The 25,089-nt window shown below is 42.3% G+C and overlaps 1 protein-coding gene across 1 annotated transcript in view; it reads left to right on the top strand.

The window, feature by feature from the left end:
- The window catches only part of soat1 (sterol O-acyltransferase 1), a 66,566-nt gene that overhangs the window by 22,754 nt on the left and 18,723 nt on the right, over nucleotides 1-25,089 (top strand). The window contains exons 3-8 of the mRNA XM_060830285.1: nucleotides 2,059-2,117; nucleotides 12,384-12,529; nucleotides 13,393-13,452; nucleotides 13,674-13,781; nucleotides 18,436-18,718; nucleotides 20,660-20,735. Coding sequence (XP_060686268.1) covers nucleotides 2,059-2,117; nucleotides 12,384-12,529; nucleotides 13,393-13,452; nucleotides 13,674-13,781; nucleotides 18,436-18,718; nucleotides 20,660-20,735 — 732 coding nt within the window. The remainder of the gene's footprint in view (nucleotides 1-2,058; nucleotides 2,118-12,383; nucleotides 12,530-13,392; nucleotides 13,453-13,673; nucleotides 13,782-18,435; nucleotides 18,719-20,659; nucleotides 20,736-25,089) is intronic.

Genomic DNA, 25,089 nt, shown 5'->3' with positions numbered 1-25,089 from the left:
AGATAGGATTCTCTCATGTAGAAAAAAATTGTTTACCAGTAAAGTTCTTCAATCGATTATCTTTAGTGACCACTTTACCCCTCCAGGTTGAGTGAAAGCAAGCCAGTTATCCAAAATCACCTTCAGTAAAGTCCAACCTGAAAATAAAATTCAGTCTGTCCCTGCATTACTCCATGGAGAAATCTGAATTCTTGGTTAAGGGCAGTTGAATGCTTAACAAAACTGATGAGACTTCCATCTATGTGGAGATGCTTCACTGTGAGGATACCAGCGCATCTAAGCATGAGGTGCAGCAGTAGGCTAGATGATTGAAGCGTTCTTTGGTGCTTCTGCTCACACTCTGCTGTCAAATGTAACAAAACTAACTGGCTGTTTTGATGTTAGCTTGATGAGTGAACCTTCATATCCCTTAAATGATCGAAAGACGAGGTAAAGCTCACGTGATTTAATATCCGTAGGCTACTGACAAAAGTGTACCGACCTCCCCTTCGCTGTTGTTATCATCTTCACTTTTCATGCTCATGACTGGGGAGCTGATTGAATCCGTTGCGTCAGATTGTGGAGGGGTGGGCGGTGGTTTGAAGGCATGATTTACCTGTGAATGGAGAAATTCTAGAGACTGTTAGCTGCTGAAAGTGTCTGTGTATTTCCCCCTAATGTCGGCAAAATTCATCTTTTTTCTTTGCATCTCAGAAATTAGTTAAAAGTCCAGTTTTACAGCAGATTCCTTTTACACATTTTTGTGCACTTCCATAAATGAGAAACAGAATACAAGTACAGTTGCCATAGTCTTTTTGCTTGCACTTATTGTTTACTACTTGCATTTCCTGTGGTCTTTGAATAAGAAGCATCCATCTCTTGAGTGTTTTCCTTAAAAGATAAACAGCTGTAAAGACAGGCCTTCAGAGAACAGGACAACATGCGAGCTTCATGATCTGTATACAAACCCTTGGGTTTTCTAACAAAACATGCATTTTAATATTAATGATACTCAAAGGCATTGAACCACCCAAGATCCAACTGATATCAAACTTGGTTCCATAGAATTCCTAAAACTGACCATTCATGTTCTGGGTTTGATTCATATATCCTACAGTAATGCACAACTGTGTACATCAATTAGCTGAAGCTAATCTAGGTTAGAACATCTAAAAGCATGCTGAAATCCCAAGTTGAATACTCAAATTTCAAATATCCTCAAATTATTTTGAGTTATTAGGACCAGTGTTGAACTTTTATATCCTGCTTTTTATTAGAGAACATCAGACTTAAATCTTTAAAAATTAGTTGCTCAAATTAAGTTAATTCTAATCTTTTAAATTATGTTTGAATAGTTGCTGTTACCAATCATCTCATTTGTCATGTAGTGAAAGGAAAAGGAAATAAGTAGGGTAATCTTGGGGAAAATATGGAGTTCCATAGGGAACAATTAAGACAAATGCCTTGCGCCATTTCGATCTATAATGCAAATTGAGCCGAATCTTATTCTTGGCAACTCCTCAGAGAATAATATTCCTCTGAACTTGTACTGAAAAAAAAGATAACTCCCTCAGTTCAAGTCAGTGAGGACAGGTGAATACAGACCGCCCCCATGTTGCAAACAAATTCTGTTCTTGAATGCTTTCACGAGTCAATTTGTGCTCAAGTTGGAACACAATATAAAGGAGCCATTCATAAGTACAAGACCTATTTGCATGCCTGATCTTTACACTTTACACCCCTGTATGTGATTGTGTTTGTAAAGACTTACAAATGCACATACTTGCATTTTGAAGGATTACAGATATATAATGACAGAGCCCAAATTTACACAGTATGACGCGTCACTTGTTTTAAAAGTGTCAAAGTGTATTATTAACCTGTTGGGGAGATTTTTAATTTGGCAAGGACTGTTAGGAGTTTGAATAACAGCTGGCTGAATATTAGAAACGGCAATAGCAGTAATCCCGTTGGTGGAGCAGGCTTGATGGGCTCTTGTTTGAGGTACTGCACACATGATCTTTTCTGGGGAAACTCATTTCATTCAGTTTGTGTAAAAGGATCTTTATTTCTTTTCAGGAAAAATAGATGCTGAATATGTGATAAATAGAAAGTTGCAGCTCAAGCAAAAGGCTGAGGTAAGCTTTCTAATATTTGATTGAAATAATTTGCAACAAGATTTAACTTTGACCATTTTACCCTTTTAACCTAATACAAAATTAGCTGAGTGATAGGAAACAGAGTAATGGTCATTGGATATTTTTCAGTCTGGAGGAAGATTTATAATGCAGTTCCCCAGAAATTGGTATTGGATCCCTTGCTTATTATCCCTGATAATATTTCAGTATTTTGGTATATCGAGGCCAATCTTGAATGATAAAGATATTAAACTTGGAAGAATTGTGAACTATGAGGGGAGTGTGGAATTCCAAAAGACATGAGCAAGTTGGAGTGGTTAGATAGGTAGTAGGTGAGGTTCAATGCAGAGGTGCATTGAGAGACAACATGAAATAGGGGTTACATGTGCCAATGGACCTGGGTGTATCTGTGCGCAGGTCACTGAAAATGGACAAATGGAGAGAACAATTGATGAAGCATGTAGTGTTCTTACCGATGTTAATAGGGGCACCTTTTTTTTAAAAAAAAAAGCAGGGAGGTACTGTTAAACTTGCATACCATTTGTTAGACGACAGCTGGAGTGTTGTCGACTGTTGAAAGCACAATATTATAGAAAAGATGTGAATGTATTTTTGAGAATGCTTAAAGTGATTTACAAGAATAATTCTTGGAATGAGAAGCTTCAGCTATGAGGATACTTGGAAGAAATGGGGACTGCTGTCCTTGGAGAGCATGAGGCTGACAGGAGATTTGAAAAAGATGCTCAAAGCCTTGAGTGTGTTGGACAATAGTTGGGGAGAAGCTGTTCACACTTGTAAATGGAACAAAATTGAGGGGCATAGATTTAAACTCATGCAAGTGAAGCAAGAGTAATGCATTAAGTCTTTTTCACTCAGCAATTAGTTAGGGTAGGAAATGCACTGCTTGTAAGTGTGGTGGCTGCGAGGTCAGCTGAGGTCTTCAAGAGGATCGTGGATGATTATTAGGATAGAAATGGTGTGCAGGGATATGGGGAAAAGGCTGGACTTAGGCAGTAAGTAACAGAACTGTTGCAGGCACCATGGGCTAATTGGCTTCCTTCTGTGCCGTAACAGTTGATTGGGTTGAGTTCAAGTTCGCTATTTCCATGGAGGTGAAATGCATTGAAATTAAATAAGTCTGTTTCCTGTTGTTCAGTGTGTGGTGTTGTCTGTTTTGGAAGTTGTTTCAGTCTTCAAACAAACTATTTATAACAAATCTTGTGATTCAGACAAAGTATTCAGGTCAACTTTTAAGTGCAGTGTTCTAATGATTGCGAGAGGCTATAAAATAATACAAAACATACAAATGACCATTATGTGGAGATTGTGTTATGTATTTACTCTGCAACTACCACTTTTGCTGCAAATGTGTTGCTGGTCAAAGCACAGCAGGTTAGGCAGCATCTCAGGAATAGAGAATTCGACGTTTCGAGCATAAGCCCTTCATCAGGAATAAGAGAGAGAGAGCCAAGCAGGCTGAGATAAAAGGTAGGGAGGAGGGACTAGGGGAGGGGCGATGGAGGTGGGATAGGTGGAAGGAGGTCAAGGTGAGGGTGATAGGCCGGAGTGGGGTGGGGGCGGAGAGGTCAGGAAGAGGATTGCAGGTTAGGAGGGCGGTGCTGAGTTGAGGGAACCGACTGAGACAAGGTGGGGGGAGGGGAAATGAGGAAGCTGGAGAAATCTGAATTCATACCTTGTGGTTGGAGGGTTCCCAGGCGGAAGATGAGGCGCTCCTCCTCCAGCCGTCGTGTAGTTGTGTTCTGCCGGTGGAGGAGTCCAAGGACCTGCATGTCCTCGGTGGAGTGGGAGGGGGAGTTAAAGTGTTGAGCCATGGGGTGATTGGGTTGGTTGGTTCGGGCGGCCCAGAGGTGTTCTCTGAAGCGTTCCGCAAGTAAGCGGCCTGTCTCACCAATATAGAGGAGGCCACATCGGGTGCAGCGGATGCAATAGATGATGTGTGTGGAGGTACAGGTGAACTTGTGGCGGATATGGAAGGATCCCTTGGGGCCTTGGAGGGAAGTGAGTGTGGAGGTGTGGGCGCAAGTTTTACATTTCCTGCGGTTGCAGGGGAAGGTGCCGGGGGTGGAAGTTGGGTTGGTGGGGGGTGTGGATCTGACAAGGGAGTCACGAAGGGAGTGGTCCTTGCGGAACGCTGATAGGGGAGGGGAGGGAAATATATCCTTGGTGGTGGGGTCCGTTTGGAGGTGGCGGAAATGGCGGCGGATAATACGTTGTATGCGCAGGTTGGTGGGGTGGTAGGTGAGAACCAGTGGGGTTCTGTCTTGGTGGCGGTTGGAGGAGCGGGGCTCAAGGGCGGAGGAGCGGGAAGTGGAGGAGATGCGGTGGAGGGCATCGTCGATCACGTCTGGGGGGAATCTGCGGTCCTTGAAGAAGGAGGCCATCTGGGTTGTGCGGTGTTGGAATTGGTCCTCCTGGGAGCAGATGCGGCGGAGACGAAGGAATTGGGAATATGGGATGGCGTTTTTACAGGGGGCAGGGTGGGAGGAGGTGTAGTCCAGGTAGCTGTGGGAGTCAGTCGGTTTATAATAGATGTCTGTGTTGAGTCGGTCGCCCGAGATAGAAATGGAAAGGTCTAGGAAGGGGAGGGAGGAGTCTGAGACAGTCCAGGTGAATTTCAGGTCGGGATGGAAGGTGTTAGTAAAGTTGATGAACTGTTCAACCTCCTCGTGGGAGCACGAGGCAGCGCCGATACAGTCATCGATGTAGCGGAGGAAAAGGTGGGGGGTGGTGCCAGTGTAGTTGCGGAAGATGGACTGTTCCACATATCCTACGAAGAGGCAGGCATAGCTGGGGCCCATGCGGGTGCCCATGGCAACTCCTTTAGTTTGGAGGAAGTGGGAGGATTGAAAAGAGAAGTTATTCAGGGTGAGGACCAGTTCAGTCAGTCGAAGGAGGGTGTCAGTGGAAGGGTACTGGTTAGTGCGGCGGGAAAGGAAGAAGCGGAGGGCTTTGAGTCCTTCGTGATGGGGGATGGAGGTGTACAGGGACTGGATGTCCATAGTGAAAATAAGGCGTTGGGGACCGGGGAAGCGAAAATCCTGGAGGAGGTGGAGGGCGTGGGTGGTGTCCCGAACGTAGGTGGGGAGTTCTTGGACTAAAGGGGACAGGACCGTGTCGAGGTATTGGGAGATGAGTTCGGTGGGGCAGGAGCAGGCTGAGACAATGGGTCGGCCGGGGCAGGCAGGTTTGTGGATTTTGGGCAGGAGGTAGAAACGGGCGGTGCGGGGTTGTGGGACTATGAGGTTGGAGGCGGTGGATGGGAGATCCCCTGAGGTGATGAGGTCCTGGATGGTCTGGGAGATGATGGTTTGGTGGTGGGAGGTGGGGTCGTGGTCAAGGGGGCGATAAGAGGAGGCGTCCGCGAGCTGGCGTTTGGCTTCAGCGGTGTACAGGTCAGTGCGCCAAACTACCACCGCGCCTCCCTTGTCTGCGGGTTTGATGGTGAGGTTGGGATTGGAGCGGAGGGAGTGGAGGGCTGCACGTTCTGAGGGTGAGAGGTTGGAGTGGGTGAGAGGGGTGGACAGGTTGAGTCGGTTGATGTCACGGCGGCAGTTGGCTATACCATGTAGTAGGGTTTTGCTGCCAGTCATAAAACTCTATTAGAAACTGTGGGCAAGATCTAAATTACTTTCAGATAGTGTTTAAAAATGCTTCTGTGTTCAGGGGACATTCTGAGCACTTAATAAATGCAGTTTAACACATGCCATTTGATTTTCTTCCCAGGTATCAAAAAGTGTATTATTAGTGCACCACCTTCATTTTATTAATTCTTATTCTTCACTTCTTTAATGTGGGTGTCATTGATAAGACTGGGTCAGCATTTATTGTCCATCACTACTTGTCCTTGAGAAGGTGTTGTTGAACCACCAACCCGTACTGCCATAATCCAACAAATATAGATGTATTTACAATGCTGTTAGGTAGTTCCTGGATTTTTAACCGCAGCATTGCAATTGTAAATGAGGTAGTGTGTGGACTCTAGGGGACATTACAACTGGTGGTTTTCCCATGCACTGGCTTTGTCCTTAACGATATCGGTTACAGATTTGCTTAGTGTTGTCAGTAGAGGTTTTGAGATATATGGAAATGCAAAGTGACTTATTGATACCCCTGTATCAGTGGTGGTTGTATTGAAAATTATAGGTACTGGATGGGATGCTGATACAGTAGGCGATCGTGATGTTTCATATTGAAACCTCTTCAATGTTGAAACTGGCCTAATGTAGACTAGTAGACAGTATTGATCTGTGTTTTATAGATGGGAAGCAAGCTTCAGAGAATTGGGAGGTGAATTCACTGCCTCTTACCTCTTGTTGCACAGTTGAGTTTCTGTTCTGGTGTTAACCCCTAGAGTGTTAGCGTAGGGTTCAGCAACGTTATACCATTGAAACCAAGAGAGGATGGTTTGGGTCTCTGTTTGCGATGGACACTGTTTTCTTCATTGCTTCATAGAATGTAGATATTCTGAATTACTCTTGAACTGTGTTGTTAAGTTGCATTGTTTGCTGATTGCATGTTTTGTATTTTTCCTGAAAAAGAAAGAAAAACCTTTTTTATTGCTAGCAGAACAAGTTACACCAAAAAAGGTTTCAAGTGTGCAGCTGAAAGGGGAGAGAGGGAAAAAATGTGGTTTAGATGGTGATTTACCCATTTTTCTTGGCCCTTGAACTGCTAGGCCATTTTCAGAGTGTAATTTAAATGCAACTTTCCATTGCTGTGGATCTGGAGTTGCATGTAGACCAGACAGGCTAAGGATATCACATTTCCTAGTGTAAAGGAATGGTATTAGTGAACCAGACAGGTTTTTAAAACAGTTGATCAGTGTTTTATGGTCTTTATTAAGTTTTCAATTGCAGGTTTTTTTTAAAAGTCAGTTTTAAACTCAGGTTTTTAAACTCAGTTTAAATTATCCCATCTGCCTTGGCGGTATTCAAACCCATGCCTCTGACCATTGCCCTGGGCTTCTGGATGACAAGTCCATTGACATTACTACTAGGTCACCATCACTGGCCCCACAATCTATCTTGCTGCACAGTGTAGTGCCATATCTCTCCAGCCTTGCATGACAATTTGTTGACTTGGTCAGTCCACTGCTATAGATCTTTTATGAAATTTGAACAGAGTAAATATCTTTGGGCTTAGTAGGTTTCTGATGTATCTTTATTCTCTACCTATGTCCTCCCATTCAATTTAGCTCATTTCACCCTCTTTCTGTGGTCGTTTTTGATGCACTTTATGGAGAATATCTCTGCTGTTATCCTCAATCACAGTGGTTGTGAATTCCATATTCCTATTCTAATACAGTTGGTTCAGTTTTCTCCAGTGTGCATCTAAATGTTGCCCAGGCCAGCCAACTAATTTAAAACTTGATTAATATTGCATATTTCATTGATTAACAGGAGTCAACCCCAAAGGACATGAGAAATATAAGCAAGATTGAGCCATTTGGCCCCTCAGGCCTGCCTGCTGTTCAACAGGATTATGACTCATCTGCCTCCTGTTTCAACTCCTCGTCATAGCTCTCAATTGTTGTGGCTCTGTTCGCTGAGCTGGGAATTTGTGTTGCAGACGTTTTGTCCCCTGTCTAGGTGACATCCTCAGTGCTTGGGAGCCTCCTGTGAAGCGCTTCTGTGTTTCCTCCGGCATTTGTAGTGGTTTGTCTCTGCCGCTTCGGTTGTCCGTTCCAGCTGTCTGCTGCAGTGGCCAGTATATTGGGTCCAGGTCGATGTGTTTGTTTGATAGAATTTTTGGATAAGTGCCATGCCTCTAGGAATTCCCTGGCTGTTCTCTGTTTGGCTTGTCCTATAGTAGTAGTATTGTCCCAGTCGAATTCATGTTGTTTGTCATCTGTGTGTGTGGCTACTAAGGATAGATGGACAACCAATTCCCATTCCTTAACGTGATGGTACAGAGAACACCGAACAGAAAATTCACCACAATGGTATACAGGAAAGCCACACACTCAGACCAAGTGCTGATCTACGAAAGCAACCACCCCAGCACACACAAAAGAAGTTGCATCAAGACACTGTTCAAAAGGGCCACAAGATACTGCAGCACACCAGAACTGCAAAAAAAGGAAGAAGAACACCTCTACAATGTATTCGCCAAAAATGCATACCCCCACAATTTCATCAACAGATACCTGAGGGAAAGACAGCGGAATGAGGACATGCCACAACCCAAAGGACTAGCCACGTTACCATACATCAGGAACATTTCTGAACTGACAGCCAGACGACAGTGACCACTAAGACTCATAACAGCACACAAACCAACAGCCACTCTCGGACAACAACTCACGAGGACAAAGGACCCGATACCCAGCATGAGCAAAACCAACGTAGTGTACAAAATCCCACGCAAGGACTGCACAAAATACTACATAGGACAAACAGGAAGACAGCTAACGATCCTTATCCATGCACACCAACTAGCCACGAAATGACACGATCAGCTCTCCTTAGTAGCCACACACTCGGGTGACAAGCAATATGAGTTCAGCTGGGACAACACTACTATTGTAGGACAAGCTAAGCAGAGAACAGCCAAGGAATTCCTAGAGGCATAGAATCTGTGGATCAGTGCCATCAACAAACACATCGACCTGGACCCAATATACCATGGACAGCTGGAACTGACAATCGGAAGCGGCAGAGACAAACCACTATAAATGTCGGAGGAAACAACGCAGAAGTGCTTCACAGGAGGCTCCCAAGCACTGAGGATGTCACCTAGACAGGGAACAAAACATCTGCAACACAAATTCCCAGCTCGGCGAACAGAACCACAACAACGAGCACCCGAGCTACAAATCTTCTCTCAAGCTTTGAGTAGCTCTCAACTCCGTAATACATCATAAATTGATGTACCTCTGCTTTGAATTCTTTCAGTGATCCAGCCTCCACAACTGTCTGGAGAGAAGATAATTCCAGACATTCAGTACTCTCTAGGAGAAGAAATGCATTTGCATCTCAGAGTGACCACTTATTCTGTAACTATATACCCTTGTTTAAGATTTCCCCCACAGTTCAGAAGCAGCATCTCAAATCTACCATGTCAACACCATGTCAGAATGTTATGACAATTCTTCACTACAAAATCGCATCATTTCTTCTTGTACTAAACGCTACTAAACAAAGCCCTGACCTTGATCGATTAACCCCTCCATCCTTGGAATAAGCCTAGTGAATCTCTCTTTTGAACTGCCTCCAGTCAGTGTATCCCTTTTTAAATATCATCAGGACCAACACTACGCACAATACTCCAAATTCACCAGCATCCTTTGCAGCTATAATAAGGCAACTCCCAAACAACAAAGGCAAAAATTTCATTTGTTTATTTCATTATTTGCTGTACCTGTAAACTAACTGTTTCAGACACAAGAATACCCGGCTTCCTCTAGACTTTTTTTTTCCATTACATATTAGTCTATCTTTTGATTCTAACAGCCAAAGTGAATGCTCCCTTTCCAGCATCCATCTGTCAAGTTTTGGCCTCACTCGACCTACCTATCCCTTTGTAGATTGCTTATGTCCTCATTACAACGTGCTCTCCCATCCATTTCTGTGTAGTCTGCAAATCTGGATAAAATATGTTCTGTCCCTTCCTCTGAGTCACTGATGTTGATAGTAAGTAATTGAGGCCCTAGAATTTTTGCCTGTGGCACTCCACTAGCTACATCATTTCAATCTGAAAGACTGTCAAATCCTCACTCGGTCTTCTGTGTGGTGACTAATCCTTGGTCCATTCTGTTAAAGGTGGGTAAATCCCCAGGATCTGATCAGGTGTACCCGAGAACTCTGTGGGAAGCTGGAGAAGTGATTGCTGGACCTCTTGCTGAGATATTTGTATCATCGCTGGTCACAGATGAGGTGCTGGAAGGCTGGAGGTTGGCAAACGTGGTGCCACTGTTTAAGGAGGGTGGTAAAGACAAGCCAGGGAACCATAGTCCGGTGAGCCTGACCTCTGTGGTGGGCAAGTTGTTGGAGGGAATCCTGAGGGACAGGATGTACATTTATTTAGAAAGGCAAGGATTGATTAGGGATAGTCAACATGGCTTTGTGCGTGGGAAATCATGTCTCACAAACTTGATTAAGTTTTTGAATAAGCAACAAAGATGATTGAGGGCAGAGCGGTAGATGTGATCTATATGGACTTCAGTAAGGTGTTCAACAAGGTTCCCCATGGGAGACTGATTTAGGAAGGATAGATCTCATGGAATATAGGGAGAACTAGCCATTTGGATACAGAACTGGTTCAAAGGTAGAAGACAGTGGTGGTGGAGGGTTGTATTTCAGACTGGAGGCCTGTGACCAGTGGAGTGACACAAGGAATGGTGCTGGGCCCTCTCATTTTTGTCATTTACATAAATGATTTGGATGCGAGTGTAAGAGGTACAGTTAGTAAGTTTGCAGATGACACCAAAATTGAAGGTGTAGTGGACAGCGAAGGTTACCTCCGATTACAACAGGATCTGGACCAGATGGGCTGAGAAGTGGCAGATGGAGTTCAGTTCAGATAAATGTGAGGTGATGCATTTTGGGAAAGGAAATCTTAACAGGACTTATACATTTAATGGTAAGGTCCTAGGGAGTGTTGCTGAACAAAGAGACCTTGGACTGCAGGTTCAAGCATAACTCCTTGAAAGTGGAGTCGCAGGTAGATAGGATAGTGAAGAAGGCATTTGGTATGCTTTCCTTTATTGGTCAGAGTATTGAGTATAGGAGTTGGGAGGTCATGTTACGGCTGTACGGGACATTGGTTAGGCCATTGTTGGAATATGGTGTGCAATTCTGATCTCCTTCCTATCGGAAATGTGTTGTGAAACCTGAAAGGGTTCAGAAATGATTTACAAGGATGTTGCCAGAGTTGGAGGATCTGAGCTATAGGGAGAGGCTGAACAGGCTGGGGCTGTTTTCCATGGAGCGTCGAAGGCTGAAGGGTGATCTTATAGAGGTTTACAAAATTGAGGGGCATGAATAGGATAAATAGACAAAGTCTTTTCCCTGGGATCGTGGAGTCCAGAACTAGAGGGCATAGGCTTAGGGTGAGAGGGGAAAGATATAAAAGAGACCTAAGGGGCAACATTTTCGCACAGAGGGTGGTACGTATGTGGAATGAGCTGTCAGAGGATGTGATGGAGGCTGGTACAATTGCAACATTTAAGAGGCATTTGGATGGGTATATGAATGGGAAGGGTTTTGAGGGATATGGGCTGAGTGCTGGCAGGTGGAACTAGATTAGGTTGGGATAGCTGGTCGGCATGGATGGGTTGGACCCAAGGGTCTGTTTCCATGCTGTACATTTCTATGACTCAATAATATTGCCCCTAATACTATGGTCTTGAGTGATACGTTTTTATGTGGCACTTTATTAAATGCCTTCTGAAAGTCCAAATGCACCAAGTTTACCTTTTTCCCTTTTATTAACTCTGTGTGTTATATCCTCAGAGAACTCTGGCAAATTTGTCAAACATTATTATCTTTTTACTGAACTATGTTAACTCTGTTTGAGTTCAGCTTTTCTAAACGTTCTGTTTCTTTCTTAATGATGGACCCTTTCCTTTTCCTTTCAGATTCATGGTTCAATGTGTGTGGCTCATAACCTTTTGTGGGTTTGACTCGGAATTGTGATTTTGGATTGATTTCCTTTATACTTGCACTGCTGAAGTTTTGCCACTTGTAAAACTGAAATAATTGCAGTTCCATCTTTTCTAGTTACTGAAGTTGTATGGGCATGAAGTTTGTGGTATACAGTGTCAGATTGTAAAAGCCAATTTTGGAGACTATTTCTTTGAATGAAAAAGTTTGGCATGTTTTTGATACATTTGTAACAATTCTTCACTCTGCAACATTTTATCATGTTTTGTGGAACAAATTCAATCCTCAGCAAATGATTCTTCCTGCAACTATGGGGCAAGTTTCTCTCTTCTCCCCCCCCCCCCCCCCCCCCCCCCCAACCCAGTTCCAGAACTTCATTTTCAATATAAATACAACTTGTAACTTGCTGCTACAGGTTCTGATGAATCACTGTACTCGAACAGTAACTCTGCTCTCTTTCCACAGATACTGTCAGACCTGATGGATTTCACTGGCAATTTCTGTTTTTACCTTTAACTTTAATGTTGAGACTTGAGATATGTAACACCTGTGAAGTTCCTATTGGGTTTTTTTTAAGTTACAAAGAATCATATGGATCCTAGTTGTGCTTTAAGCTTTAATTCCATTTTTGTTTTTTTTTTAGCAAATGAAGACAGACTTGTTGAAGCAGTTTGATTTTCAGTTTAATCATTTTGTGGATAACCTGATTGATGAATCAACCAGCCTAGACTCTGCTTCTCCTTTCTTATGTTCATCAGTGAATAAAGAACTGACAGCTTTAGCTCACAGGTAAGGAATGAAAGAAATATGAACACTAGAGGCAATATACATGAAAGCTCAAGCAGGCTAAAGAGTTAGTGTCAGAGAAGGCTGCCATTTTACCTAAGTCTTTGCCAGTTTTCCGGATCAGAAATTCAGCTAGTCCTATTCCCTTTCCTTTTTTTCTCTGCAGCTCAGCAAATTATTTTCCTGTACATACTTATTCCTTTTGAAAACCATTATTGAATCAGCTCCCAACACCCCTTTAGGAAGTGCGTTCCACATGATAATCACACCGTGAATTAGCTTTTCCTCATTTGGTTCTTCTGCCAACCATGTTAACTCAATGTCATCTGGTTATTGAACCTTCTGACAGTGAGAGTAGTTTCTCCTCAGTGTACACTGTATAAAGATTTGACTGCATTATCCATCCCCACTGTCAGGCCTCCTAGTCTGTAAGGAGAAGAATTGAAAGTTTTCCAAACTACATAACTGACACGGTTGAAGTGTCCCATACTCGGAACTAGTGCTGTTTGTGCCAGTATTGTACATTCAAGCATTAGTTCCAAGAATTTTGTGGGAGAGTAGTGTAGGGTGTTTATTTTTTGTGCCTCATGGATGCTACTTTGTGAAACAGTAACAAAGAACAAATGTTTGCTTCATCCAGAGGGAGATGCTTACTTGATATGTGTGTGAGGTGTGTAAAGAGGCTGACTTGATAAATTCAACACTTATTTTCTGAACGGTGACTCAGTTCTTAGTTTTTGAAAGGCATTTTGAGTTCTGATTACTTGCCATATTAACCTTAACGTTTGGCATATTTCAGTTGGGGTTAATCATAATTAAAGGCTTACTGTGTTGTTAAGTTCTAATTTAAATATATCTGGTTACAGACAAGCAAGGGCACCCCCTGAGAAAGGAAAGCATTTCATATCTCGGCGATCTCTGCTTGAGTGAGTACGCTCTTTACGTGGGTCACCCACCTTAACTTTTTAAATCTCTCCAACTCTCAATTGTTGTCTGCTCAATTGGCTTAAGTTTGCACTTCTAAACTTGTGCTTAAGCAATTGAATTTTGTTTCCATTATCCTAAGTCATGTGCTCCTTTTTAGTTCTTGGTGCAACTATGTTGCAACATACCACAGATTAAAAGTGCTTCTCTGTTCCCCATTCAGTGAGCTGTTTCAAGTGAATCATATCCGGACCATCTATCACATGTTCATCGCTCTACTCATCTTATTTATAGTCAGTACCCTGGTGATGGACTTCATTGATGAAGGAAGGTAGGAATTTGGGAAGATAATAAGAGGGCAGAAAAGGCGAATGTAGTCTATAACTTAAGAGCTTGAGTCATATGTGTATTTGTAAATGATCTTGCATACATGGCCAAATAAGGACTCAACAAAACCCGAGCATATTTAAACTTGATAATATGGAATATATACCTTCTGCATCACTGAATTGGTAGCCTTGATGAATTCATAGCGTAACGTTCAGTTACCATTTCATCACTAGACTTATAAGTCTATTAGACAATGTGCAGGTAAGTTCTCAGGCAAAAACAAATTGCTGGAGAAACCGGAGGGGTCTGGCCATATCTGTGGAGAGAAAGCAGCATCAATGTTTTGAGTCCTGGAATCCTTCGACAGAACTGATTTGTAGTTGGGAAAAAGTGGAATATATGCTGAGGTTGGATTGTCGAATAGGGTAAAGAAGTAAGTGATTGAAGATGGAGCCCAAAAAGAGAACAGCAGTTAAGCAGATTAAGACATGGCTAATGCTGGGGAGAAAGAAAAGCTTGTAATAGAGATTGTGAATGGCGACCTCCAAGTGAAGCGAAGCTGTTGTCTCCTGCTTTCTATTTATATCTTTCTCCTGGATGGGGTTCCTGGGGTTTGTGATGATGTCATTTCCTGTTTGTTTTCTGAGGGGTTGATAGATGGCATCGAGATCTATGTGTTTGTTTATGGCATTGTGGTTGGAGTGCCAGGCCTCTAGGAATTCTCTGGCTTTGCTTAGCCTGTCCCAGGATAGATGTGTTGTCCCAGTCGAAATGGTGGGTTTTTTTTCATCCGTGTGTAGGGCTATGAGGGAGATGGAGTTGTGTCTTTTTGTGGCGAGTTGGTGTCCGTGTATCCTGGTGGCTAACTTTCTTCCTGTTTGTCCTATGTAGTGTTTGTGGCAGTCTTTTTTGGAATTTTATAGATGACGTTGGTTTTGTCCATGGGTTGTACAGGGTCTTTTAAGTTTGTTAGTTTTTGTTTGAGAGTGTTGGTAGGTTTGTGTGCTACTAGGATTCCGAGGGGTCTCAGTAGTCTGGCTGTCATTTCTGAAACTTCTTTGATGTATGGTAAGGTGGTTAGGGTTTCTGGCTGTGTTTGGTCTGCTTGTCGTGGTTTGTTCTTGAGGAATCTGCGCACTGTGTTTTTTGAGTATCCGTTCTTCTTGAATACGTTGTATAGGTGGTTCTCCTCTGTTTTCCGAAGTTCGTCTGTGTTGCAGTCTGTGGTGGCTCGTTGGAATAGTGTTCTGATGCAGCTTCGTTTGTGTGTGTTTGGATGGTTGCTGATGTAGTGAAGTATTTGGTTAGTGTTTGTTGGTTTTCTGTATACGCAGGTTTGTAATTCTCCCTTGTCCTTTCTTTCTACTGTGACGTCCAGAAATGCAAGTTTGTTGTCAGTTTCTTTCTCCTTGGTGAACTTCATGCCTGTGAGGGTGGTGTTGATGTTAAGTGTCTCTTCTATCTTGTTTCGTACAACCCATGGACAAAACTAACGCCATCTATAAAATTCCATGCAAGGACTGCCACAAACACTACGTAGAACAAACCGGAAGAAAGTTAGCCACCAGGATACATGAACACCAGCTAACCACAAAAAGACAACCCCCTCTCTCTCATAGCCCTACACACAGATGAAAAAAAAACACCATTTCAACTGGGATAACACATCTATCCTGGGACAGGCTAAGCAAAGACATACCAGAGAATTCCTAGAGACCTGGCACTCCAACCACAACGCCATAAACAGACGAATAGATCTAGATGCCATCTATCAGCCCTTCAGAAAACGAACAGGAAATGACATCACCACAAACCTCAGGAACCCCCATCCGGAAGAAAGATATAAATAGAAAGCAGGAGACAACAGCCTCGCTTCACTTGGAGGTCGCCATTGATGATGTTACCTAGCCAGATAATGAAACGTCTGGATATCAAACCTACAGCTCAGCGAGCAAACCTACACCCTAAACCTCAACCTGAGTTACAAACCTTCACAAACCTTGCGAAGAGATTATGAAGTGATGAAAATGGATTGGCGTGTTGAAAGAAGCCCATATGATTACAGAATCAGGTGTTAGGGATAAGGACATAAAAGGTGATGTTCAGGCTTTGAAATTACTGAACTCACTTGAGTTCTATAAGCTGCAGAGTCTCCAAATGTAAAATGAGATGTTATTCTTACAACTTGCACAAAACATCAGTGGAGCACTGCAGTAGGCCCAAGCCAGAAATTTTGGCCAGGGAACAAGTGATGTGTTGAAGTGGCACGCAATCAGAAACCGAGTCATTTTTGCAGATAAAACATAAAGGTTATGCAAAGTGGCTGCCTAATTTGGTTTGCCTTCACAATTTAGTGCAGACCAAATTGTGAACAGTGAATGCCGTAGACTAGATTGAATCAAATGCAGGTATATCACTGCTTCACCGAGAACATGTGTCTGGGGCTTTGGATGGTGAGGATAGAAGTAAACAGACAAACGTTATTTCAGCGATTGTCATAGCTTCATACAGATGAGCAGTATGGAAACAGACCCTTTAGTCAAACTTGTCCATGCTGACAAGGTATCCTAAATTAATAAATTAATCTATTCCCATTTGTCAGTGCTACCTCTGGCATCTCATTCCATATATGCACCATTCCCTGCATGAAAAAGTTGCTGCTTGGGATCCTTTTAAATCTTTGCCCCCCTCACCTGAAACCCATGAACTCTAGTTTTAGACTTTATTTTTGCTCCCCAAAACTCCTGGGAGATAAAAAAAAGACCTTGACTATTTAGCATATCCTTGCCCTTTGTGATTTTAGAAACTTCTGTAAATTCGTCCCTCAGCCTCTGAACTCCATGGAAAATAGCATCAGTCTATTTAGCCTCCATCTTTAGTTCGAACCCTTCAAACCTGGCAACATCCTTGTAAATCTTTTCTGAATCCTTGCAAGTTTCACATCATTTTTCCTATTAATACAAAGACCAGAATTGCATGCAGTATTCCAATAGTGGCCTCACCAATGTCCAGTACAGCCGCAGCATGACCTCCCAATTCCTATACTCAATGCACTAACCAAAAAAGGCAAGGGTACTAAAGCCCCGTCTACCTGCAACTCCACCCTCCATGAACTATGAACCTGCACCCCAAGGTCTCTGTTTGGCAGCACTCCCAGGGCCTTTTCCATTAAGTGTATATGTCCTGCCCTGATTTGCCTTTCCAAAACACATTTATCTAAATTAAACTGAGATGGTGGGAGTGGGGGAGAAGAGGACCAGGGTGTCTCAGTGGGGATGATCCCAGCTGAATGCTACCAAGGGAGAGGAGGGAAATATACCTCTCCTGGTGGCATTCTGGTGCAGGTGGCAGAAATGCCAGCATATGATCTTTTGGATCTGCAGGCTTGTGGTTTGAAAGGGAGTATAGCAGTGGGTTACCTGAATGGACACCAGTTATGCCTGTGTCTCTCTGGGATTTGTGGAACATTTCTTGTTCCAATTTTACTTGGGATGCGTCCCCATCACTCTTTGCTCAGTACATCAATGACATCATTGCTGCTGACTCCCTCTCTTGCCTGGAATTGGAAACGTTTAGTAATTTTGCTTCCAATTTCTACCTCTTCTCACCTCCACCTGGTCTTTCTCTGACACCTCCCTTCCTCAACATGTTTAGTTCCCGTTTTTTGGGGATAGATTGGCCACTGATATTCATTACAAACCCAATGACTCAGCAGACATCTTACTCTGCTTCCGATAAAGACTTCATTCCATTCTCCCTGTCTCTGTCTCCATTGCATCTGTTCTGATAATACCAGTTCCCTAGGAAGGTCCTTAAGAAATTTCCACTTCTGTTTCCTCACCTGAGGATTCCCCACCACGGGGTTGGCAGGTCCCTCAGCTATATCCAACTACTTTGCCCACTTCTGTTGAACTATATGTAAGCGACTATTTTTCTTTAATGTGTTAACCTCCTTGTATGTTTTTGTTTCCGTCCAATTTTAAAATGAATGAGGTCAGCCGTAACTGTTGGACAAACTAGAAAAGTTGGACCAACTTATCTGTATGACTAATTATCATATCAACGAAACAGTTGTTCTATTGCATCTAGATTTTGTTTTAGAAATAGCTTGTTCCCCTTGAACTGATGTTTTAGTCTGGGTGGGAGAAATTCTATCTTTCAATTCATTCATCAAATTGATACAGTGATAGTATTCTACAATGATGTGTACCTGAACCTGTATTACCCCCTTCAGTTCAAGGTTGTATGTCAATGGCAGCATTTTGAGTTGCACGGCACAAAGGTGAAATGTTGGTGACTGCTGTTTTATCATGGGTATAGGTAGTACTGGGGTGCAGTCTGAAGTGTTGAAATAGAATATCTTCTAGAATGTACACTGCCACACAACTTAAGTACATTGGTTTATGTGTTGATTTTTATAGCATTTTTTAAATTACTCTTCCATACATATGTGAACTACTACAAAGGCCAGCAATTTTTGTCCATTCCTTGCTGTGTTTGACAAGTTAATGGTCAACTGTAACCTTGAACTGGTTATCACTTTTTAAAGTAATGAGACTGTAGTACTGTGACTGAATTACTGAAGAAACACCTGTATGTATTTATTTTAATACCTTGGTTGTCTTTACCTTGATTGCTATTCTTCCTTTTTGCAGGCTGGTCCTTGACTTCGATCTGTTGGTGTATGCCTTTGGGAAATTTCCCATTGTCGTTTCCACCTGGCTCTGCATGTTCCTGTCTACACTACTCATTCCATATGGCTTGTTTCTGCAATGGGCGTTCGGATACAATGCATCAAAACATAAAGTTTTACGTATGGTGTTCTTTGGTGCATTATTTTTGTTGTTCCAGATAGTGGGCCTTTGGGCTGCCCCAGTCTACACAGTTATTCATTTTCGTCTACCTCCAGCCTCCCGTTTCATTGTTATATTAGAACAGGTTGGTATTCTCTAATAGGGTTTGGTTTATCCTTTAATTACCTTAGGAAGAAGATTTGAAAGGAATCTGAATTTTGCATTTTAATCAGCAGTCTATCTCCTAACCGATTTAAAGGATTCAACAAGGGCAGCTAGCTTTAAAGTTAACTTTTTAACTTATAAATACTGTCTTATACCTGTCTGTCATACCATGCCTGAGGAAGGGGCTGAGCTCTGAAGCTTGCAATTTCAAATAAGCCAGTTGGACTAGAATCTATTGTCGTTTGATTTTTCATCTTGTCCACCCCAGTCCAACTCTGCCATCTCCACATCGTGTCCTTTTTTTTGTTAGTAATTCAAATTTCCGAGCTTGATTTTGGCATTTATGCTGCCAAGACTTATTTCTGAGGATTTGTAAATTGGATTTACTACCTCATGATCTGTAGGAAGAATACTGAAGAAACTATAGGTGAAAAACAATTCCATTACATAAAAAAGAAATGTTGGAAGCAAGTTTGGTAAAATCTGTGGAGAATTAAACAAAATTCAGGTTTCAGATTGGCAACATAGCAATTTTCTGATCGAAGGAAATACCAATATTTTCTTTTTTTTTGGTTGCAAGCATTTGCCATATTTTGTTCTTCCTTTTTCATATCTCATTACTTTCTTCACTTCAAAATTGCCCTTTCCCTGGAATGTTTCATTTTGAAGCTAGTAACTATTTGTACGGACTTATTCAGATAAATGATCAAACATGTCTTTTGATTTCAATAACTCTAGCTAAGGATCCCTCATGACCAGTGTCATAGTATGAGAATGGCATAGCATTGTGGTGGGTATTTGTCAGACAGCATGGAAACAGACCCTTCGGTCCAACCAGTCCATGCTGAACATAATCCCAAACTAAACTAGTCCCACTTGCCTGCTTTTGACCCATATCCCGTCATACCTTTCCTATTCATGTACCTACCCAAATGTTCTTTAAATGTTATACCCTCATTCACCACTTCCTCAGGAAGTTCATTCCACACACGTTATCTCTTCCATTCTCCTCATTTGATCATGCCTGGCTGTGATAGTTGTCTTAGGAGAAATTCATGTGAACCAAATTGTGCTGTTTGAAACCAACAATCCCCTTCCCTGACCTCAACACACCCATGCACCCATTCCTCTGCATGCCCACTCCTTAAATTTCCCACAACCTCCTTCCCTTGCACATCCTGGACACGTTAAAGCTGCAAGGTCTGGTACAATGTCAGGATTTCCTGAGTAAGCAGTAAAGTTCTGTGAATAAAATAAGCAATTTAAACTGACATGGCATTCGAGGCCTGTGTATCCTTATGTATATGGTTGCTTGTGCAGAATCTGTGAACTGACCTGAAAGTGAGACACTGCCTGAGAATTCAAGAAGCTGCTCACTACCACCTTGTTGAGGGCTATTAAGGTTACATGATTAATGCTGGCCTAGGCAATGTAGGAGTGCATGAATTTTTTTTTAAAAGACTTGTGTATTTTGTAATGCAGCCTATACAGGAATTTCTGCTATTACACATGTTCTGTCAATGCAAATTGGCTATAACAATATTGACGAATGCTGATAGAAATTCTGCTTTATCCAAACAGCTACTATGTATAGGTATAGTGTTTTTCTTTGTAATGTGATTTTGCACAAGAACACAGTTCTCATGTTATACTAGAAATACCTGTAATTTCTAGATTTCTAATACCATTTTGAGGGGATTTTTCCACTGAAAAATAGTACCAGTCAGTTTCCCATAGTACATGGCTGTAGTATTCAAATAGGTAAAGGATCCACTGCTCTTCTCCCCATAGAATCTAACTGGCAGTGACATTGTAAGCATCCACCATTTGTAAGTAAAGAATGAAATGTGTTGGTCAAGTGTTATAATTCCAAAGTGGCTTGACTTAAGATTCATGACAGTGGTCTGTTTGATCTCCTTAGGTTCGCCTGATGATGAAAGCACATTCCTTCATACGGGAAAATTTCAGCAGAGTGATCTCAAATAAAGAAAAGAACAGTGAGTATGAATATTTTACCTTTCTCTTTTTTTTTAAAAGCAGAGAGGTGGGAGTGGGCGCAAACCTCGGATTAGGAGAGTCTGTCTTTTCAGATAGTTTAGGAACTGACTTATAGTCTAATAATGCATTTATTAGGGTTGCATCTACTAAAAAGCTCAATTGAAACAATCTGACAAGATTTGTAATGGTTAAAGACTTCTGTTTATCCCATGCTTATACCTGTTCAGCTGATTGAGAGTAAGATTTGAAATCTCAGATCGTTTTAATACCAGCCTTAAAACAAATATTTCTGGTTTTGATTTTCTTGGTTAATTATTTCTATTGCTTCTTTGTCCTTGTCTCCCTCACTTTGGGGAACACAAGCATGCTTTATCCCTTGACGCTCCCTAGCTCTTGTCAGGAATTTGTATTCCTGGTATCGTCTCCTTTTTCTGACAAATCACACTTTCCATAATTTATAATTTCACAAGTCCTTGAATGTTGTTAAAATGAAAAATTGTATCAATCCACACTTGGTCACCCAAATAGTCTATGTCCCATATATTTTGAAGGAGCCACTCTCGGTTGTCAGAGTCAGAGTCCGAGAGATGTACAACATGGAAACAGACCCTTTGGTCCAACACATCCATGCTGACCAGATATCTCAACCCAATCTAATCCCACCTGACAGCACCTGGACCATATCCCTCCAAACCCTTCCTATTCATATACCGATCCGGTTGTATGTTGAGCACTTTCCATACCCCTTTCATAAGGATTTCTATTGACAAAAGAGATTGAATATTGGATCACCTTTGCCAGATCAGCATTCTACAAACTATGGCAGTGACTGTGTGGATGACTTGGATCTCTGCAAGTCAACTCAAGATGGTGCAGAGCAGTTGTCACCATACACATGTAATGCAATAAAACCTGAATTGTGTATTAGTAGCAGTAAGGGCACTACAGAATTTCCATCAGCAGTGCCTTTGCCTCTTGACAGTGACAGGACTGTCAAGTGAACGCTGGTTTCCATTCTGAAGTCAGCTCCACAGCCTTAAGGCAAAACTCAAATGAAACAACTTGAAGTGACTGGAGACTGTGTCTGGATTATCAAAAATGAGTTTCCCGTCCTGGTCTTATCCCCATAACCTTCAAATGGCCAACATACTATGGGAGGACAAATTATTTGCCAGCAAGGTCAGAGCACTGATAAAAACTCTTTGAGGTGAGGATAATTTGTAACGTAATATTTTGCTATTCCCTTTATACATAAATAAACTCATGAGGACTCCAGTAGAAGGACAAGAGAGATATGTGCCATAGTGCAGCAGAACTCTGGGGCAAAGAACCTTCTATCAGATTGTGAAGGGCCTGACACAGCGCAGACTTGCTGTTATTTATTTTAGTGTCAATGACAGTAAGCTATTTTGTAATGTTCCAAAATGTACATTCCAACTGTTACAAGGCCACATCACAATACAACACCGTGTTGCATGTCTGTTTGCACCAGACAGCAGAATTTTTAATAAACGGTGGAAGATATTTTTGATGAATGTTGGAAACACCTATAGGCTGAAAGCCTTATTCTTGATTAAATTCAGTGCAGAGAAATGTGAGAGAATAAGGAGAGACAATGCATGTCATAATTTTTAAGAACATGGATGAGGGTTTTAAGACAGATTTACTGGAAATTTCGGGTGTGGGAGATCACAGTAGATTGTTAAACAATAAAAATTTGGATTGTTCATTTTAGAAGAGAGAAAGCTAAGAGGAGATTTGATAAGATTGATGTCATTAACTATGGAGGTAGAGTGAATAAAAAGAAAATTTTGCAGTTCTTGAAGGGTGATTAATGGGAGATTGAGGTGATTGATAAAAGAGCCTGGGTAACAGGCAGGAAGTGTCTCCAGCTGTTAATTTTCACATTTTGGATCTGGTATGCTAGGTAGAGTATCTGCAATGCAATAATCTTTGTGCATCGTTGTACAGTGAGATGGTTGCACTCCAGGTAAGGAGTGGATGGACCGAAAGGGAATGGGATTGAGTAAAAGCAAGTTTGTGGAGGCATCCCCTGGTCCATGTTCTTTTTGAACAGTTTTTCTTTTTTTTTGGACACTACTGAGGAAAATGGTTCTTGCTGCATTCCCTTGAGAAACTAATTCTATCGCACCAGGGGTGGCTCAGCTGTGCAAGATGGGACGGAAAAGCATGGATGAAAGAGAATTCTGTTCCAAGGGGAATAGATGTTTCTGCAGCTGCAATTGTAACAGCAGGATGACATGTTGCCTCTCTAGTGCCAGGGTCACGGCTGTTACTGAATTCCTGCAGGATATTTCAAAAGAAAAGGAAAAACAGCCAGCAGTCATGGTCCATGTTGATGCCAATAACTTCAGCAAAAACAGAGGTCAGGTCATGTGAGTAGGGATAGCAGTAATCTCAGGTTTATTCCTATTGTCATGTGCTAACGAGATCATTAGTAAGAGAATGGACTGCATGAATAATTGGCAGGATGGTAAAGGAGGGAGAGATTTTATATTCTTGAGGCATCGGGTTGAACAAAGAACCAAGAAAATGTACAGCCCAGGAACAGGCCCTTCGGTCCTCCAAGCCTGAACTGATCCAAATCTACTGTCTAAATCTGTCGCCCAGTTCCCAAGCATCTGTATCCCTCTGCTGCCCACCTACTCACGCATTTGTTCAGACGCATCTTAAATACATCTGCAGTGCCTGCCTCTACCACCTCTGCTGGCAATATGTTCCAGACACCCTCTGTGTGAAGTACTTGCCGCGTGTATGCCCCTTAAACTTTTCACCCCTCACCTTAAAAGCGTGACCTCTCATTACTGAATCCTTCACCCTGGGGAAAAAAGCTTATCTCTATCCACCCTGTCTATACCCTTCATGATTTTGTAAGCCTCAATCAGGCCCCCCTCAATCTCCTTTTTTCGAATGAAAACAAACCTAACCTTAATCAACCTCTCTTCACAGCTAGCACCTTCCATACCAGGCAACATCCTCATAAATCTTCTCTGCACCCTCTCCAAAGCGTCCACATCCTTTTGGTAATGTGGCGACCAGAACTGTACACAGTATTCTAAATGCGGCCGAACCAAGGATTGTACAATCTTAACTTGATTTGCCAGCTCTTACACTCAATACCCTGTCCAGTGAAGGCAAGCATACCATATGCCGCCTTGACCGACACTATCCACCTGTGCAGCAATCTTCAGGGTACAATGGACCTGCACTCCCAGATCTCTCTGCCCATCAACTTTTCCCAATGCTCTTCCGTTCATTGTATAATTCGCTCTAGAATTAGACATGCGTAAATGCATCACCTCACATTTGTCCAGATTGATCTCCGTCTGCCACCCTGTCATCCAACTCTCCAGTCTACCTATACCCTGCTGTATTCTCTGACAGTCCCTTGTGCTTTCTGCTGCTACTCCAATCTTCATGCCATCTGCAAACTTGCTGATCATACCAACAGTGCCCTCTTCCAGATCATTTATGTATATCACAAACAACAGTGGCCCCAACACTGACCCCCTGTGGAACACCACTGGTCACCTTTCTCCATTTCGAGAAACTACTACTCTCTGTCTCCTGTTGCTCAACAGGAGTTCTTTATCCACCTAGCTAGAACTCCCTGCACACCTTCACTTTCTCTATTAGTTTACCATGGGGAATCTTATCAAAAGCCTTACTAAAGTCCATGTACATGACATCAACAGCCCTTCCTTCATCTATCAACTTGGTTAATTCCTCAAAGAACTCTATTAAGTTAGTAAGACACGATCTTCCCTGCACAAAACCATGTTGCCTATCACTGATAAGGCATAAATAGATCCTATCCTTCAGTATCTTCTCCAGCAACTTTCCCACCACTGATGTCAGGCTCGCTGGTCTGTAGTTACCTGGAATATTCCTACTACCCTTCTTGTACAGGGAGACAATGTGAGCAACCTTCCAGTCTTCCAACACCTCACCTGTGTTTAAGGATGCCACAAGGATATCTGTCAGGGCCCCAGTTATTTCCCCTCTCGCCTCCCTCAGCAACCTAGGATAGATCCATCCGGTCCTGGGGATTTGTCCACCTTAATAACCTCTAGCTTACCCAATGCACCTTCCCTCCTTATGTCAACATGATCCAGACTAATCAAAGTTTATCTCTAATCTCAACATTTATCATGTTCCTCTCCTCCGTGAACACTGATGCAAAGTAATCATTTTGAATCTCGCCCATTCTCTCGGGTTTGACACACAACTTTCCTTCGTTATCCTTTAATGATTTTGGGCAAGATTAACAGATTGTGCCCCAGAAGAATCTGGAACAATATGGGCTGTTTTTCGTAACGTGGAGAAAAGTTT

The sequence above is a fragment of the Hemiscyllium ocellatum genome, chromosome 9 (assembly GCF_020745735.1).
Source record: "Hemiscyllium ocellatum isolate sHemOce1 chromosome 9, sHemOce1.pat.X.cur, whole genome shotgun sequence".
Taxonomy (NCBI): domain Eukaryota; kingdom Metazoa; phylum Chordata; class Chondrichthyes; order Orectolobiformes; family Hemiscylliidae; genus Hemiscyllium; species Hemiscyllium ocellatum.
Note: the sequence above shows the minus strand (reverse complement) of the source record. Positions and strands in the feature narration are given on the sequence as shown.